The 15,559-nt window shown below is 36.4% G+C and overlaps 2 protein-coding genes across 3 annotated transcripts; one reads left to right on the top strand and one right to left on the bottom strand.

The window, feature by feature from the left end:
• Positions 1–25: 25 nt before the first annotated feature.
• Positions 26–5,488, top strand: LOC132167763 (maltose excess protein 1, chloroplastic-like). The gene is made up of 9 exons (XM_059578788.1): positions 26–529; positions 1,279–1,452; positions 1,783–2,073; positions 2,263–2,352; positions 3,706–3,807; positions 3,900–4,018; positions 4,726–4,788; positions 4,893–4,954; positions 5,055–5,488. The coding sequence occupies exons 1-9, from the start codon at positions 308–310 to the stop codon at positions 5,135–5,137; spliced, it is 1,206 nt and encodes a 401-aa protein (XP_059434771.1). The 5' UTR covers positions 26–307; the 3' UTR covers positions 5,138–5,488.
• Positions 5,489–5,838: 350 nt separating this feature from the next.
• LOC132165602 (pentatricopeptide repeat-containing protein At5g14770, mitochondrial) lies at positions 5,839–13,661 on the bottom strand. Of its 2 annotated transcripts, XM_059576245.1 has the most exons (4): positions 10,162–13,661; positions 7,263–7,451; positions 6,993–7,149; positions 5,839–6,259 (listed from the first exon to the last, which is right to left on the bottom strand). In XM_059576245.1, the coding sequence occupies exon 1, from the start codon at positions 13,400–13,402 to the stop codon at positions 10,295–10,297; it is 3,108 nt and encodes a 1,035-aa protein (XP_059432228.1). In that variant the 5' UTR covers positions 13,403–13,661; the 3' UTR covers positions 5,839–6,259; positions 6,993–7,149; positions 7,263–7,451; positions 10,162–10,294. The 2 variants fall into 2 exon arrangements, with proteins under 2 accessions (XP_059432228.1, XP_059432220.1); XM_059576237.1 differs by having other exon boundaries at positions 6,993–7,451.
• Positions 13,662–15,559: the final 1,898 nt, after the last annotated feature.

The raw sequence follows: 15,559 nt of genomic DNA on the forward strand, positions 1-15,559 counted from the left end.
ACGAGTCACGAGCCACGAACCTGGATTTCGGATCCACCGCAGGCTGCTTCTTCCAAAGCAGTAAACTGTAGTACTGTACTCTCATGGGATTAAATATCCCGCACATGACATCACATCCCAAGGCAAACATCAGTTACTCTTTCCACGTGTCCTCCCCAGACTCCCCACATCTCCCGCCGCCCAATCTGTACTGAACACTTGGGCACTGCCAATACTTCCACTGCCACCCTGTTACTGCTTGCTTCAGTGGTTCTTCTCTTTTTCTTCTAAAAAATTATCGTCAGAGTTTCAATCCAATCCTGCTTCAATGGCCAATTCTCTCGTGGTGTCATACGGTGGCAAGGCACCAGTTGGTCTTCAGCGCCACCAAAACTACTGTCACTCTCTTCCACCTCTAAAGCCCTTCTCTTTGACCCTTAAAAACCCTGTGTCTTTGAAATATAACTCTCTCACTACTTTGCTTCACCGCCGGCTCAGTTCTCCGACTCAGGCAGCTCTTGAATCCGACATCCCACATCCCCTTAACGAGGTACTTCCACATTCCATGTTGTTTGTATTATGGGGTGAATACACATTTGCTCGTTTGCTTGCATTTATCAAATCGATGCTAACTCAACTAATGCCGTGTTTGCCAGCTGGTAAAATTGAATTTTTTGCATTAAAAAGAGAGAGAACCCACGAACAGTTTCTGGGTCGGCCATTTCTTGTTCTCAAATTCTTAATCTCAAGGAAAAAGATTAGCTAATTAAGATTTTCGTTTTGGTGGTTATGGGGGATAGATAGGTTACGGAATACACCAACACCCTGGATTGACTTGGGTTTCACTTTTCCAAAAGATTTAATTTCTTGTGCTTATATCGTTTTAAGCTAATGGGTGGTGATGGAAAAGCCATTCTTCTTTCTCTAATTCTCAATCTCAAGAAATGGATACCTCAGCAAATTTCTGATCAAGATTTTCTTTCTGGTAGTAGTGGGGGACAAAAAGGTTATCAAAATTGGTTAGTTGAGCTAAATAATTGTTGAACGTTTAGTTGAGTTGGATCTCACTATTTGAGAAGATTCAATTTATCTTCATCTTCTTTCACACAATTGAAGATTTGGCAGCAGGAATTTTCCTTTTTTGGGGCTTCAATAGAACCAAAAATATTGGACTCCTATAATGTCTTTATTTATTTATTTAATTTTAAAACTTTTTCCTATCATCTTGCAGAAGCTGAAATATAAAGCCCTTGGTTTGAATTCAATGTACTGATGGATTCTTTTTGGTGGTTTTGAAAGGGATCAGTGAAATTTAGGAGCAGTAAGAGCTTTGAGCAATGGGATTCACTGACAGCAAAGTTCTCTGGAGCATCAAATCTCCCATTTCTGTTGCTGCAATTGCCTCAGATCACCCTCAATGCTCGCAATCTTATGGCGGGGAACAAAACTGCTCTTTTGGCCGTCCCATGGCTGGTAAAGCAACGCAGCTGATTCTTAATTATATATAGCAATTTCTTTTGATTCTTGTTTTCTTTCCTTGACTAGGAGAAAAAATACCTCTGTTAGGTTCTTGGAAAGCATTCAGTCAAAAGTATCAATAAACATATTACTAAGTAAAATACTCATCACAAGAATTCACATCATTTTGTTAGGCTCAATTGAGTGATGTTTCAATCCTCTTCCATTTTTATGTTATGGAATCTAGGACTCAAAAGTTCAAGCTATTTTCTTTTTCTATTTTTTCTTGTCAACCAAACATGGGATTGCCTTTGGAACCTAAGGGTCAGAATGTTGCAAATGCAGGGAATGTTTACTGGTTTGCTTGGAAACCTTTCACTGCTCTCATACTTTACAAAGAAGAGGGAGAAGGAGGTGATTGTTGTGCAAACATTGGGTGTATTATCATTATATACCGTATTTGCCCAGCTTGCACTGGCAGAAGCCATGCCTCTGCCTTATTTTGTGACCACTTCAGTTGTTGTCGTAGCTGGGCTTGTATTGAATTTCATGAATTATTTTGGTTGGCTAAATGCTGGAATCTGGCACTTATGGGAAGATTTTATTACTGTCGGTGGGCTATCTGTCCTTCCCCAAGTAATGTCCTCTCTCTCTCTCTTCACATGCCCAAACACGCACACAAACATCTATTTACAAATTATTATTTTGGCATTTAGGTATGGCAATATCTATCAATTTAGGTTCAATCTTGACAAGCAAAAATATTTATTAATTTTATTTCTTCTACTTATAATTTCTGATCCTTTTAAACAAATTTTAATGCAGATTATGTGGTCTACTTTTGTCCCATATATACCAAACAGTATCTTGCCAGGGGCTACAGCTTTTGTTATAGCTATGGCGGCTGTTATTATGGTAAGCTTTACGCTACCTTTGGGCTGTTTATCTGCTTTTATTCATGTTAGGCTGATAAGATGTGAGTCCTAAGTGCATCAGGAAAGCAGTAGCACATGAATCATTCAGTTTAGTTCTAGGTAGGTACATATGGTTTCCTTTTTTTTTTTTTTTTTTTTTTTTTTTTTTTTTTTTTTTTTTTTTTTCTCTCTGTCTCTCTCTGGTGTTGGTAAATTAATAATTCATGAAGGAGGGGAGGAAAAAAATATCTATCATCCATAAGAAACCATGCATTTAGAGCTGATAGGAACTATGTGTGTAGAGTCTACCAACATGATTAACTTTTTGTGCTCGATCATGAGTGGACCTCTTCATTCAAAGAGTCAGGACATTTGGTGACTCTTTGTTTAGATGCCTTCTGAGATAATTAAAATCGTTCAGGGTGTGAGTCTACCTTCTGTTAGTCAGCCAAATCGGGCCCACACTCATGTGATCTGGCCTCATCCAGTACAGGTCTAAACATACAATCTAGGTGCATGTGTCGACCTTTACTTTTGTGTTCGGGAGCACCAAAAAAATGATCTTTGATGCCTTTCCCTAGATGTTTGCCTCAGCAACCTTAAGGATTCCATAATTGCTAGGTCTGAGTTATGTGGATTAAACTCCCTTGCAATCAATTAACAATCGTTGCTGTTCTTAAAGAATTGTATAATGGCAATATGCTGATGTAACGAAATTTTAGTCACTATCTCGTTGCTGTTTAAATATTTGGATATTATTCTGATGACTTTTAAAAATGAGCTGTCTTATGTTTGATGATCCTGCCATGTAATTTCTTGATTAAGTTGTAGGTGTCAAACCTTGCATGTTTTATGTAATTCAAGTGTGTTTAAATTGAGAGAAGTGGAAAGAAGAGAAATGAACTGAGTCAAAACTTTAATCACTTCTCATGTATGAATGTATAATAAGGAAAGATGTAAAGGGAGATGGAAGGAAGTAGACCTTCATTATACTTCCATCCAAAATTGGACAGATTTGGTGAGAAGTGGAAGGAAGTGTTAACATACAACATTGCATATTGTACAAATTAACCATAACACAACTTTTACTTCTTTTTGGCACTTCGTTTGTCTCTGGAATTGACATATTAGTCAAAGGGTCTTGTCTTATTACCTTTCCATCCAGACAAAATCCATCTTATATTTATTGTGAGATTAATTTGCTGTCATTAACATGAACGTGAATAATTCAGGGTTTGTCATCCGAAATAGTATTTTATTAATGTCTTGTCATTCCTTTAATTTTTCTTTAGATTAAGATAGAGAAATTGGCAATTCAGCTTGTTCTTAGACATAAAGCTGCTAAGATTTGCAGGCACGTACTGGAAAACTTTCTGAGAAAGGTGTAAAATTTGTTGGATCAATATCTGGATGGACAGCTACACTTCTCTTCATGTGGATGCCAGTTTCACAAATGGTAATGAAAGCTTGTCTTTCTAGAATTGTGACATATGAAACAGGGAAATCTCTTTCGTATGTATGCTGACAACAATTTGTGCTCTTGTTCAGTGGACAAATTTCCTGAATCCTGATAACATCAAAGGCTTATCAGCTTTCTCAATGTTGCTTGCTATGATGGGAAATGGACTTATGGTCCCACGTGCTCTCTTTATTCGTGATTTTATGTGGTAATGCTTGTGTCCCTCCTGGCTCTTTGTTATTTCAATGTGATATGAGATGGTCATGGGTTTGTTTAACTTGCTAATGTTCTAAAGATTAAGCATCTGTTTTTCAACTCTTGAAGCTAAAGTTTCTCCTCCTCGCATTTAAACATCATGTTACTAAAATAATTGTGTCTATCATCGACCATAGTATTGTTTATAATAATGCCTACCATGATATTTATTGCAAAGACTACCATCTACCTTAATACTTGGTGAAAAGAAGGGTAGGTCCTATGAATTCTGATTGTTCTCAATTTCCATTATCTTGTTGTGGATCTTGATATTTCTTGGCTCCAATCAGTTGATGGATATTTACCAACTGCTTGCTATCATCACCTTGCCCACATTTTCGGTGAGAGTTAAAAGGGGTGTTCGGTTGGAGTTGTGTATCCAATTGGTTTTCTCCATCACTAGAAAATTTCTATCCGAATTTTTGTATAATCCATGTCAAAATATATCTTTTGACATTTTTAGTTAGAAATGGGAATTATCAGAGTTCTTGTCCATATATCAGTTGACTTCTTTAGATGATGCTAGGAGGTTAGGTACCAACCAATAAATTTTGATGAACTGCTTCTTGACCTGGCTTAACATGCCTTTTGTTGAACTAATTCTTTGATGAATTATTTACTATATATATTGGTAAAAATTCGGTTCAACTATGATTACAGGTTCCTTGGCTCGAGTTGGGCTTCTTTGTTTTATGGATATGGGAATATTCTATGCCTGTACTGGTAAGAAATCTCTAATTAATGGTCCATCTCTTTACATATTTTTAGTATTTATTGAGCAGCAATTTTGATCTCAACCAAGACAATGTATTTTCTTGTGATTTCAGTTTCAACGCTATCAGTAGAGAATTCTTCTTGGCAGCGACGGTTGGCTTGTTTTTGTGGATAGGTTGTCCCTCTATTTCTCAGCAGTGTTCTTTGTGTTGCTCTAAACTTGATTATAGTACTCGACATGGAAAGGATCTCTAACATAATTCTCTTGATAACAGGAATGGCTTTGTGGAGAGACACTGTAGTATATGGTTACAGCTCTCCTTTGACATCTTTGAAAGAGTTGGTTTTTAGTTCCTAAGCAAAGGTGATACTGCAAATGGAGCTCAACTGATGTAGAAGTGACCTGATCTCAAGATCCTGCCCCTGAAATTCAACAAAACTTCTCTGCTGTGATGCAGGTGCTTGATTGACATTCACAACAACAGTATGCCAAGAGTTCAATAATATAGCATATTGCACCATAGTTACTATCGCTATTTATCTACTACAGGTACTAGAATCAGTATGTTTTTACTTATAAAGATATATGCAAGGATTGTTAATCAGTTTCTACGTATGGAAATGTACTCAGAAATGTTTTTTTGCAGTCACATGTAATGAATAAAATCTCTAATAAGGTGCTAACAATGTTGATCTTATACATTTTCCATGACTTCAGAGCAATAATCAGCCTACTTCTTACAACCATTAAATAACCATTTCATCTGTTTTCAACAATCTCCTACATCTAAGTAAATTTCATATACAAGGCAACGATTAAGATCAGGGAATGTGTCTTACTCCTGTGAGATGAGGAGGTGGGGCATAAGCCTTCTGGAAATGTCAACTTTTGCATTCAAAGAATATACAGAATAACAAAAAGCAGTGCGGAAAACTTGTATCTGAGAATGGTTCAAGTAAGCTCAAAACACCATTAATCACCTATCAGAAGCAAGAAACTTGAAAATTGAATCATGCAACATTGATTATGCTGATTGAGAATGGAAGGGTGCCTAGGTGTTAGAAGAAAACTTGTATTCTTTATTTTGAAACGACAAAGTTTTACAAAACAAGTCTATTTTTCTCGTATCAATACAATATGGTTACATCTGAAAGAAAACTGCCCAAATCAAGTTCTTCTGGTCGCGCTGTGGAAGGATTTTGTACCAAGTCTCCCTTTCATCTTCTGAAATTAAGTCTTCAAATGTCCTGGAGAGAGGGAGCTCCACATGTCCTTTAAATTTGACTAGAAATGTCTCAGCATTCTCTCTCTTTTGCCCAGATGAACTTAAATCGGAACCAATGCCATTCAAAAGAAATGAGCTCTACGTGGCTATTGACCTATTAGCAGAAGTTGGAATGCGTGAAAGAACAAATAGAACCTGTATCTCTTCTTGAACAAACAAGGCATGATTTTTCAGGTCACCAAACTTTTCAAAACCTGTTGATCATGACCCAACGGCAAAACAATGCATGTCAAGCTAAAATGCACCATAACAAACAATATCCATGGACAATTAAAATGATACAGAATGAGGAAAGAACCTATAATAAACTTGAATTTTTTTTTTTGATAAGTAATGTTAACAATAAACTTGAAATTTTAAAACTATGAGTTGATATAAACTCCACTAAGATTTAGTCTCAATTAGAACCAGTAGTAAAGAATAAAGATTCAAATTTAACATGAGAAAGAAAATTAGTAATCAAGTTTTCAGAAGCTCCTTTCAGGGCCTATCTTTCCACTCCAACAGTTAAACCAGCATACCATGGTTGTAAAGCTTATGCTGAAAGGCAATAAATGACTTGAAGCAAAGGGAAGAAAAAAAATATGAGAAGCGCCCAGAAAAAAAGGGAATTTAACAAAGATTTTTAATAGAAGATCTACAAGTAAGCAAGTAAAGGGCTTCTTGTCTGTAGTTTGCAAAAGGGCAGAGCTATTCACACTTTACTAATTAGCTTCTTCTGCTTCACAAAGTATAATTGGGGTTTGTGGTGCATGAAGTTCAAAGGGAAAAAATAATATTGAAACTATCAAAATTGTTCTTATTAGTTTATTCTCAGTCCCATCATGCCAAAAGTACAAAATTACAAATGGACCAAATAATTCCTATATGGCATATCTGATGTTTGGAAAATGGTGAAAAAAAGGTTCAAAAATGCAGGATAGATACCATATGTTTCTGGCATGATGATTTTGTGTTGATAGAACTTCGTGGAGCTTGTAGTAACAAAGACAGGCGTAGAAAATAGCATCCTGTGTGTCAACATGAATAAGACTCCCCTCCAAAGGCTTTAAATGCCTGCTTTCCACTCCAAGATAGCAAGAGACTGGATGGCCCAGATAGAGAGCATGAATGAGGGGAGTTCCTTATTTTCTGTTTCTTTTATTTTCATGTTCATTTTTCCTCGTGGCCATGAAATACAGTATAAGAAGTCGTTACCTCTGATTTGACAATTTTGTTCTACTTGATGAATATTTCCCTTTCCTAGGAGGGTAAATCAACTTCTCTTCCTGCTTTGAAGCATTGACTAGTAGTTCAACATTTTTTTTTCCTTCCCTTGATTTCCCAACACTCCAGAAATAGAAATGCCATGAACTTTATAGATTGCCACAAAGGGATGATGGACTTCTGTAAAGTTAACATCAGAGATATTATTAACTAAAGGTAAACTGTGAGCTGCAACTCAGGTATATAATTGAAAGGAAGCAACATGTCTCTGAGAACCAAACTCAAAAGGAATCAATGCAAAAACTGTTCTTTCCATTGCAATACATGATATCAACTTTTTCCTTAGATTCACAAAGAATACTAAAAGCTGGAAGAACCAACGGCTCAACAAGTAACAAAAATAGCCACATACTACAATATGGATTGCCATTTAAAAAGAGAAATTTAACACAACAATTTAACGAAGGATTTAAAAATATTTCAAAATCACATCTTACCAAGCAAGTAAAATAAGCATCAAGCAATGCTCTTTTGATTATGTGGTTGGCTTTGCAACTCTAAGAGCATCTCCAGCAATGATATGCATTTTAACTAACCAAAAAGCATCATTCTCAATTTTACCGGCTACTTTTTCAATACAAACTCCAACAAATTTTTTATTTCATTCTCTATTTTTTATTGTTTTCTTAAACCACCATTCAACCACCCATTTTATTATTTTTCACCCCCAGATCTCATTCTTCTTCTCCTACTCCTCACATTCATGATGCATGTAATTGCTATGCTCCATCTTTCCTTTGATTGTCTGTTTGCTTCCACAGAAAATTGGGTTTTGGGAAAGAATTTCTTCTCTATTCTATTTTTTTTTTTTTTCATTTTCTGGCTTTTGCGGGAACCAAACAGAGGGATAGGCCATGATCAATACACTGTACACGTGTTGATAAATTATTTTTTTTCTGTGCTTTGACTGTGTACTCAGCGTTGTTGATATTTGTTATGTGTTTCTCTACCTTTCGAAAGCCTGGATATCTGGTACAGTGATGGCAGTGAGACCAAGGCTTGTGTGAAACCGAGGCTTTTGCAACCAAGGATGTTCTGTGTTACTTTGTCTTTTGCAAGCCTTGTGCGAAAACAAGGCTTGGGACCAAAGATGAGAAAGAGAGAGATGAGAAGTGAGAAATAATAATATTTTTTTAAAAAAAAGAACATCTTGCTACAGTGGTTGTTTAAGGTAGACAACCACTCAGCAAATTGTGTATTTTAGATAACTGGAACATAAGCTGTTGGATGTGAATTTTAGCTCATATTAGCTAAATTTTAGACAATTTAGGGGTTTTAACTAAGCTACTGGAGGTGCTTGCCTCTTGAGAAGGATCAAAAGTCGGTGCTTTCTTCTCTAAAAGTAAAGAAGTATCAAAATAAAAATTACCGATTTCTATGGGGAGAGAGAGAGAGAGAGAGCTTGGTTAAACTGAAATAGATTTTTGACCCCCAAACCACATCTTCAAATAAATCTTCGACCAACTAACTAAATGGAACTTAAACTCATCACCAACTCTGCCCCACAAAAAGTCCTGAAGCTTTTTAATCTTGTTAGTAACACCTACGAGAAAGGGGAAAAGGGACAAATAATAAGTAGGCAGATTGGAGATAGTGTTTTTAATTAGTGTCAACCAACCACCCTTAAACAAGTAAAGCCTCTTCCAACCAAATTAAGGCTTTATATTTTTTCATCAACATTATACCATATTGACTTAGCCTTATACGAAGCTCCCAAAGGAAGATCCAAATACTTCATTGGCAAAGAGGCCACCCTACAACCAAGGATACGAGCCAAACCTCCTACATCATCTACATCACCGATGAGACTAACTCTGATTTAGAAAGGCTAATCTTCAACCCAAAACCGCTTCAAAACATAAGAAGAGACAATGCAAATGATGGAGATCTTCATGATTTGCCTCACAAAAGATCAATTTATCATCCGCAAACAAAAGATAAGACATTAGAAGCTCGTCATTATTCCTCGACCCCACCGTAAAACCTCCTGATAAGGTATTAGAAGACATTATTTTTTATTATTGTCTTAAACAACATTTTCTTTGGCCTTTCACATCCTTGTGATTGCAAGATTTCATGATTCCTAGTCAGGTTTGGATACAAAGTTTTATGTTGATTGTATACCTAAGAGGTCCTAAAATTAAAGGGACTCAAAATCAGAAAAAGAGAAATCAATTTTCAAGAATACAAGTAAACTCATGGTGGTGTTGAATAGCAGCCTGGTACTGTAAAGTGGAGGTGAAGGTGGATTCAAAGAACAGTGTGGTAGTGGTAGTGGTGGCAACGCTGCTGAAAACGATAGTGGCTGCAGCTGTTACTGAACACTTCCTATATGAGGATTGTTTTTATAAGAAATTAAAAACAATTCCTCACATAGGAATTACAAAGGGAGTTGAGGGTCCAAATGCAATATTGCCTCTTAAGGTTCTTACCATTTCTACACCACCAACAATCAAACAACATTAATTAACATCTAATGAAATCACAGGGCATAAAGCCTTTAAACTACTCACTTTGCTCAAGCAATTGGTAGTAAGAGTATGAATACAGACATCATGAGGAAAGGGGAAAAGAGAAAAAAGACACACACACACACGATCTAAATGAATGTTCTCTATCAGATCATAAATATTGTTTAAACTTATGAATGCAATTTAGAACCCCATTGTTCAACTTCATTCAGTTTCAATAAAAAAACTAAATAATAATTGCTAATGGCCAAATTCTAATGTTCTTTTACTATAGAAACAGAATTTAATCAGCTTAGAGAAAAATAAGATATGATAATGTAAATGCCATAGGCCAATAACAAGGCAACAAGAATGCATACCATTTGTGAAGTATTTCAGGACCAGGTGTCCTATTGAAGAATTGGAATGTTGCAGTAACACATACTTCCATAAGCGCTAGAGTGGCTGGCTATCCAGAATAGTCATTACTGTCTTCTGTTTTTAACCCATCTATCATATGTTCTTTTTCTTGTACAGTTCCTTCAACATCTTCTGAGCATCGTTCTTCTTTCCTGGTCTAGCAAACGTAGAACTGATACGAAAAAGTGTACTTTCACAAGGAACAAACCCTTTCTCATGCATCTCTGTGAATAATCTTTTTGCCTCAGCTCGATATGACACTTTCAATGTCCCATCCAACTCTGGTCGATTAGATAGATTGCACCAGCCACAGATTAGTGTGTTGTAAGTTGAAGAATTAGGGGACACCCCTCTCACCTGCATCTCATTTAGAAGCTCTCTAGCTTGGCTCATCTTTCCCACCTTAGCAAAATCACTAATAAGCACATTGTAGGTGCCAGTTTTGGGAACAAAGCCTTTAGTTACCATTTCACAGTAAAATTTTATTGATTCCTTCTTATTTCCAAGCTTACAATGTCCAGAAATCAAAGTATCATAAGTAGAAGCATTAGGGACAAATCCTCTCTCCTTCATTTCACCAAATAATTCCTCTGCCTCTCTCATCAAACAAGCAGCTGCAAGACCCCCTAGTAGGAGATTGTAAGTAGAAATATTTGGAGAAATTCCTTCAACCAACATCCTAGAATACACAGCAAACGCTCTTTTTACATGGCTGCCTAAACAATATCCGCGAATAAGGGCATTGTAGGTGATAGTATCCGCTAAAAATCCTCTTTCTGTCATTTCTTTCAGTACTGAAGTGGCTTTCCTTGTCATCCCTAGCCTGCATAAGGTAGTGATGAGAGTGTTATAAACTGCCCGATCAAGTTTAAGCCCCATACCTATGAGTTGCTCATGCATTTCTAAAATTGCATCTGCCCTTTTACTCCTAGAAGATGCATCAAGCAAAACTCTATGAGTAGTTAAAGTAGGTTGAAGCCCCAGAATCAACATTTCATTCAAAACATCCATTGCTCTTTTAATATCACCATGTTCACAAAGCCCAGCAATCAGAATGTTACAGGTGATTGAATTCAGCATTAAGCCTTGACTCTTCATGTCATTCAAGAGTTTCAAAGCATTTTCCAAGTTACCCTGTTTGCAGTAGGCATTAATCATGGTGTTGTATGTAGCATGGTCTGGAGACAAACCTAACTCTCTCATTCCAGCATAAACAGATTGTGGTTCATATTTTCCAAGCCTCAATAGACCATTGATCAGAACATTATATGCAACAACATCAAACCTTATATTTCTCTCTGTCATTTCTTGAGCCATGTTAAGAGCAGCCGACTCCTTTCCAACCTTAAAGAAACCATCCATTAAGGACGTATAATTGACATGGTCAGGCAACATGTCCCTTGATGTCATATCTTTTACTAGTCCCTCAGCCTCCTCCATGCTTCGTCCTCTTTTCAGGTTGTTCACGAAGGCATCAAGTACAAAATTGTTATCCTCTAATCCTCCCATTTTCATTTCATTATATAAATCAAGAGCAGTTGCTTGCTTACCTGCCTTCAAATGGCCATCAATTAGTGTTGCATAAACAAAAGCGTTTGGCAAGATATTTTGTTGCACCATTTTCCTCAATACATTAACAGCTTCACCAAGCATTCCTTTCTTCGTATAGCCATTTATGATAGAGGAATAAGTAATGACATTTGGAAAAACATGCTTCTCCTCCATTTCTTGCAGCACAGACTCTGCAGTATCCATGTCTCCTAACTTGCAAAGCCCGTCGATTAATCCAGAATAGGTAATATAGTTTGGAACTAGATCAAGTTTGGAAAATGTTTGGAACATGTCCACGGCCTCATTGGCTTTCCCAACCTTAAAAAGTCCATCCATAAAAGCAGTAAGCGTGACCACATCAAAAGCAATGCCACGAACTATCATTTGGCTCTGAATGACAAAAGCCTCAACAGTTCTTCCTGCCTTAAACAAGGAATCGACCATGATGGTATATGAGACATGATTAGGATCCACGTCCATCTCCTCCATCTCATTCATAAGCACTTTTGCTTCAGCTAATCTTCCATGCTTGCAAAGACCATACATAATGGAACTATAAGTGACTGCATCAGGGAAGAACCCATTCATAACCATTTCCTCATACAAAGAAAGTGCTTCCTCAAGCCCTTGCTGCTTACAATATGCGCTAATGAGGGTGGTGTGAGTAATAAGATTTGGTTTCAAATCCACACGTTCTGCCCTCTCCTCAACATCATCAATTTTCAAAACTACACAATCTTCGTTACTCCGAAACCCCGAAAACTCATCAATAAGACTCTTGGCCTTAACAAAATCACCCGTCTTGCAAAACCCATCTATCAAAGTATTATAAGTAACAATATCAGGCGAAAAACCCTCCTTTCTCATACTCTCCATCAATTTGAGCGCATGGTTAGCTTCCCCAGCTTTGCAATTCACATTAATCAACGCATTGAAACCGACAACATCCGGATGAATCCCCCCATTAACCAAATCATCCATGACCCACTTTGCATACTTTACCAGCCCAATTTGGCAAAACCCATTAACCAGTATATTGCAAGTAAAAGAATCTATACACACACCCTTCTTTACCATTTCAGATAAAAACCCAAATGCCCGATACGCCAATCCTTGTTTACACAACCCCCAAATGACGGTATTATAGGTAACAGTATCAATTTCTGCACTCCTAAGCAAATCCAATGCCAAACCCAACTCACCCACTTTGCATAAAGAATGAACCAATATGTTGGAAGTGAAAACATTAGGCAGAACCCCACAAGCGAGCATATCATTGTAAAGAATCCATACCTGAAGAACCAAGCCAGAGGCATTGAATTCGTACAGAAGCCGATTCCACAAGTGCAAAATTGGAATAATACCGTGGTTTCGCATAGAGAAGAAGGTCTCCGAGGCTTTGGAAAATCTTCCACAGGCCAAGTAGAGATGGATGAGGGTGCAAAAGAACGAGGCATAGAGATGGGTCTTTGAAGGTGAGAAAGTGATGGCATTGGTGTTACTACTGGGATGGGGAGAGATGTTTGTGAGAGAGGAAAGTGGATTCTGGTGGGGTTTTAGGTGCTTGGTGGACGAAGAGAAAGAGAAGCATTGGGAGAGAAAAGTAAATGAAAGGAAGGTCTTTCTTTGCTTCTTCAAGTGCTGCATCATTTTTCAGGTGCTTCTTCTATCAACTACCGACACTCTGGAAGTGGAACATTCATGGGACTTTTCATATGGCTCTGCTCTCCCTCGACTATCTCTGCTTCTTCCTTCTACTGTCTTCCCACTTCCTAATTCCCATCTCAAGCCGATATCAATCGCCGCTTTGCGGTGCAACTTTGCAAATTGTTGTAATTCAATGCTTGCACTTCATCATTTTTCCTAGAGACTTCTCCTTTAACTCATCAGGTTGCGGTGTAGTCAGCCGTTTGAGGGAGACTTGTGGGCTGCACGCCCCCAATGTGGTCCAATCCAGTCAGTACTTAATGGCTATATCCACTGGCCGATCGGGATCCGGTGCAATAGTTAGGCCAGATCCACGTGAGAGTTGGGGCGGGTCACGCCTGCTTGGGCTGGTGTTCGGGTAGCCTAAGTAAATGGGCTTCGGCTATCCAAGTATAACCATTGGGGCAAGTGGAGCGAGCTCACCCCGTGCCCTCATATGGGCTACCGTATTTTAGCTAGTCATAATGCAAATTTGGATGAATAATCATCTGCATCTAATTAAGAGCATGTTTGGGATTATGTTTGAGAAATAGAATTTTTAAGTTAAAAAAAGCTTTTTGGCAAAAAATTTATTTTTAAGCTTTTGCTAAAAGTGTTTTTTGGCCATTTAATATGTTTTTTGGTCATTTAATATGTTTTCTAGACCCTTAAAAGCGCTTTTAATTTTTTTATCAAACGAGTATTAAGAGCATTCACAATGAAAGAGCCAAATATTACTTTTATCTAAAATGATTAATCAAATTTGTAAAAAAAACCTACATTGGATTAGCCAACAAAAAAAAATGCAAAATGAATATTTAATTGGAAGAGCAACAAAAAAAAAAAGGTATTAAATGTAGTAGCACTTTTCAAGTGAGCCATTTTATTTTTTATTATTTCTCTCTCCTATTTTCTCTTTTTTTTCTCCAAATTTTTTCCACTTTTTCCCAATAAAAAGTAAAAAAATATATATATTTAAATGATATAGATAAAAATATATCTAATCGGATGTAAGGAACTTTTAAAAATTCATTAGCTAAACTAGATAAAGTATGTTTTGATAAGCCATTTTGCGTAAAAATTTGAATACTCTAAATGCGTTAACAATTATATATATATCATTCTCTCTTCTCTCTCCTTTCAATAAAGAAAGAATACAAAAACATTTGAGAAATAATATTTAAATAAAATAGTAAAATTGAATAGTTAAAATAGAGAGTGAGATGAGTGTTTTGAAAAAATAAGTAGCTTAAAAAAATGTGATTTTTTTATATATTGAGAGATACTATAGCTTATGGTTTGTGAAACAATTTCATGTTCAAGATTTTAAATATATTAAATTTAAGAAATATGTAAGGCAATGTAGCTTTTATTACAATTTATTTGCAAATTCACATAGCAGGACACATGCCTGTCATGTAGAACAACATGAATGAACATTTTTTAAATCACAATTTGACACATAAATTTAATTATTTAATGAATGACACGATAAGCATCATGTGAGGTACCACATCAATTAGTGAATTTTTTTTTAATAAAATTGTAGTACTTTTATCATACATTCTTAGAGCATCTCTAGCATTAAGAGATATTCCACCTAGTCAAAAAGTACTATTATCTATTTTAGCTTCTCATTTTTTAATACAAATTCTAATAGATTCTTTATTTAATTATCTATTTTTAAAAAATATTATTTTTTAATATTTCTTTATTATCATTATTTCACTTTTTCTCTCTCTCTCTCTTACTCTCAACCCAACCCCCCTATGGCTAGCTCTGCAATTATATCTCTCTCTCACACTCTCGCTTTGCCTCTTTCCTCTCAACCCAAACCCAAATTTCTTATGACCAGCTATTTCCTCTTAACCCCAACCCCTCATGGCCAGCTCTGCAATTAGCGCTCTCTCTCTCACTTTCGCTTTGCTATTCAATTTTTTTAAGAGAGTTTTTAGTGATTCAAAAGACTTGAATTTGTATTATAAATTCATAAACAGAGAAGAGAGAAGAAAGATAAAATAATGTGAAAATAATATTATATTCAACAATCTAATGTGCTACGATTAATAGCAATATGAAGTTATTCACTATAACAGTTAAAGCATAATAGTTAATATGAAG

The sequence above is a fragment of the Corylus avellana genome, chromosome ca1 (assembly GCF_901000735.1).
Source record: "Corylus avellana chromosome ca1, CavTom2PMs-1.0".
Lineage (NCBI taxonomy): Eukaryota > Viridiplantae > Streptophyta > Magnoliopsida > Fagales > Betulaceae > Corylus > Corylus avellana.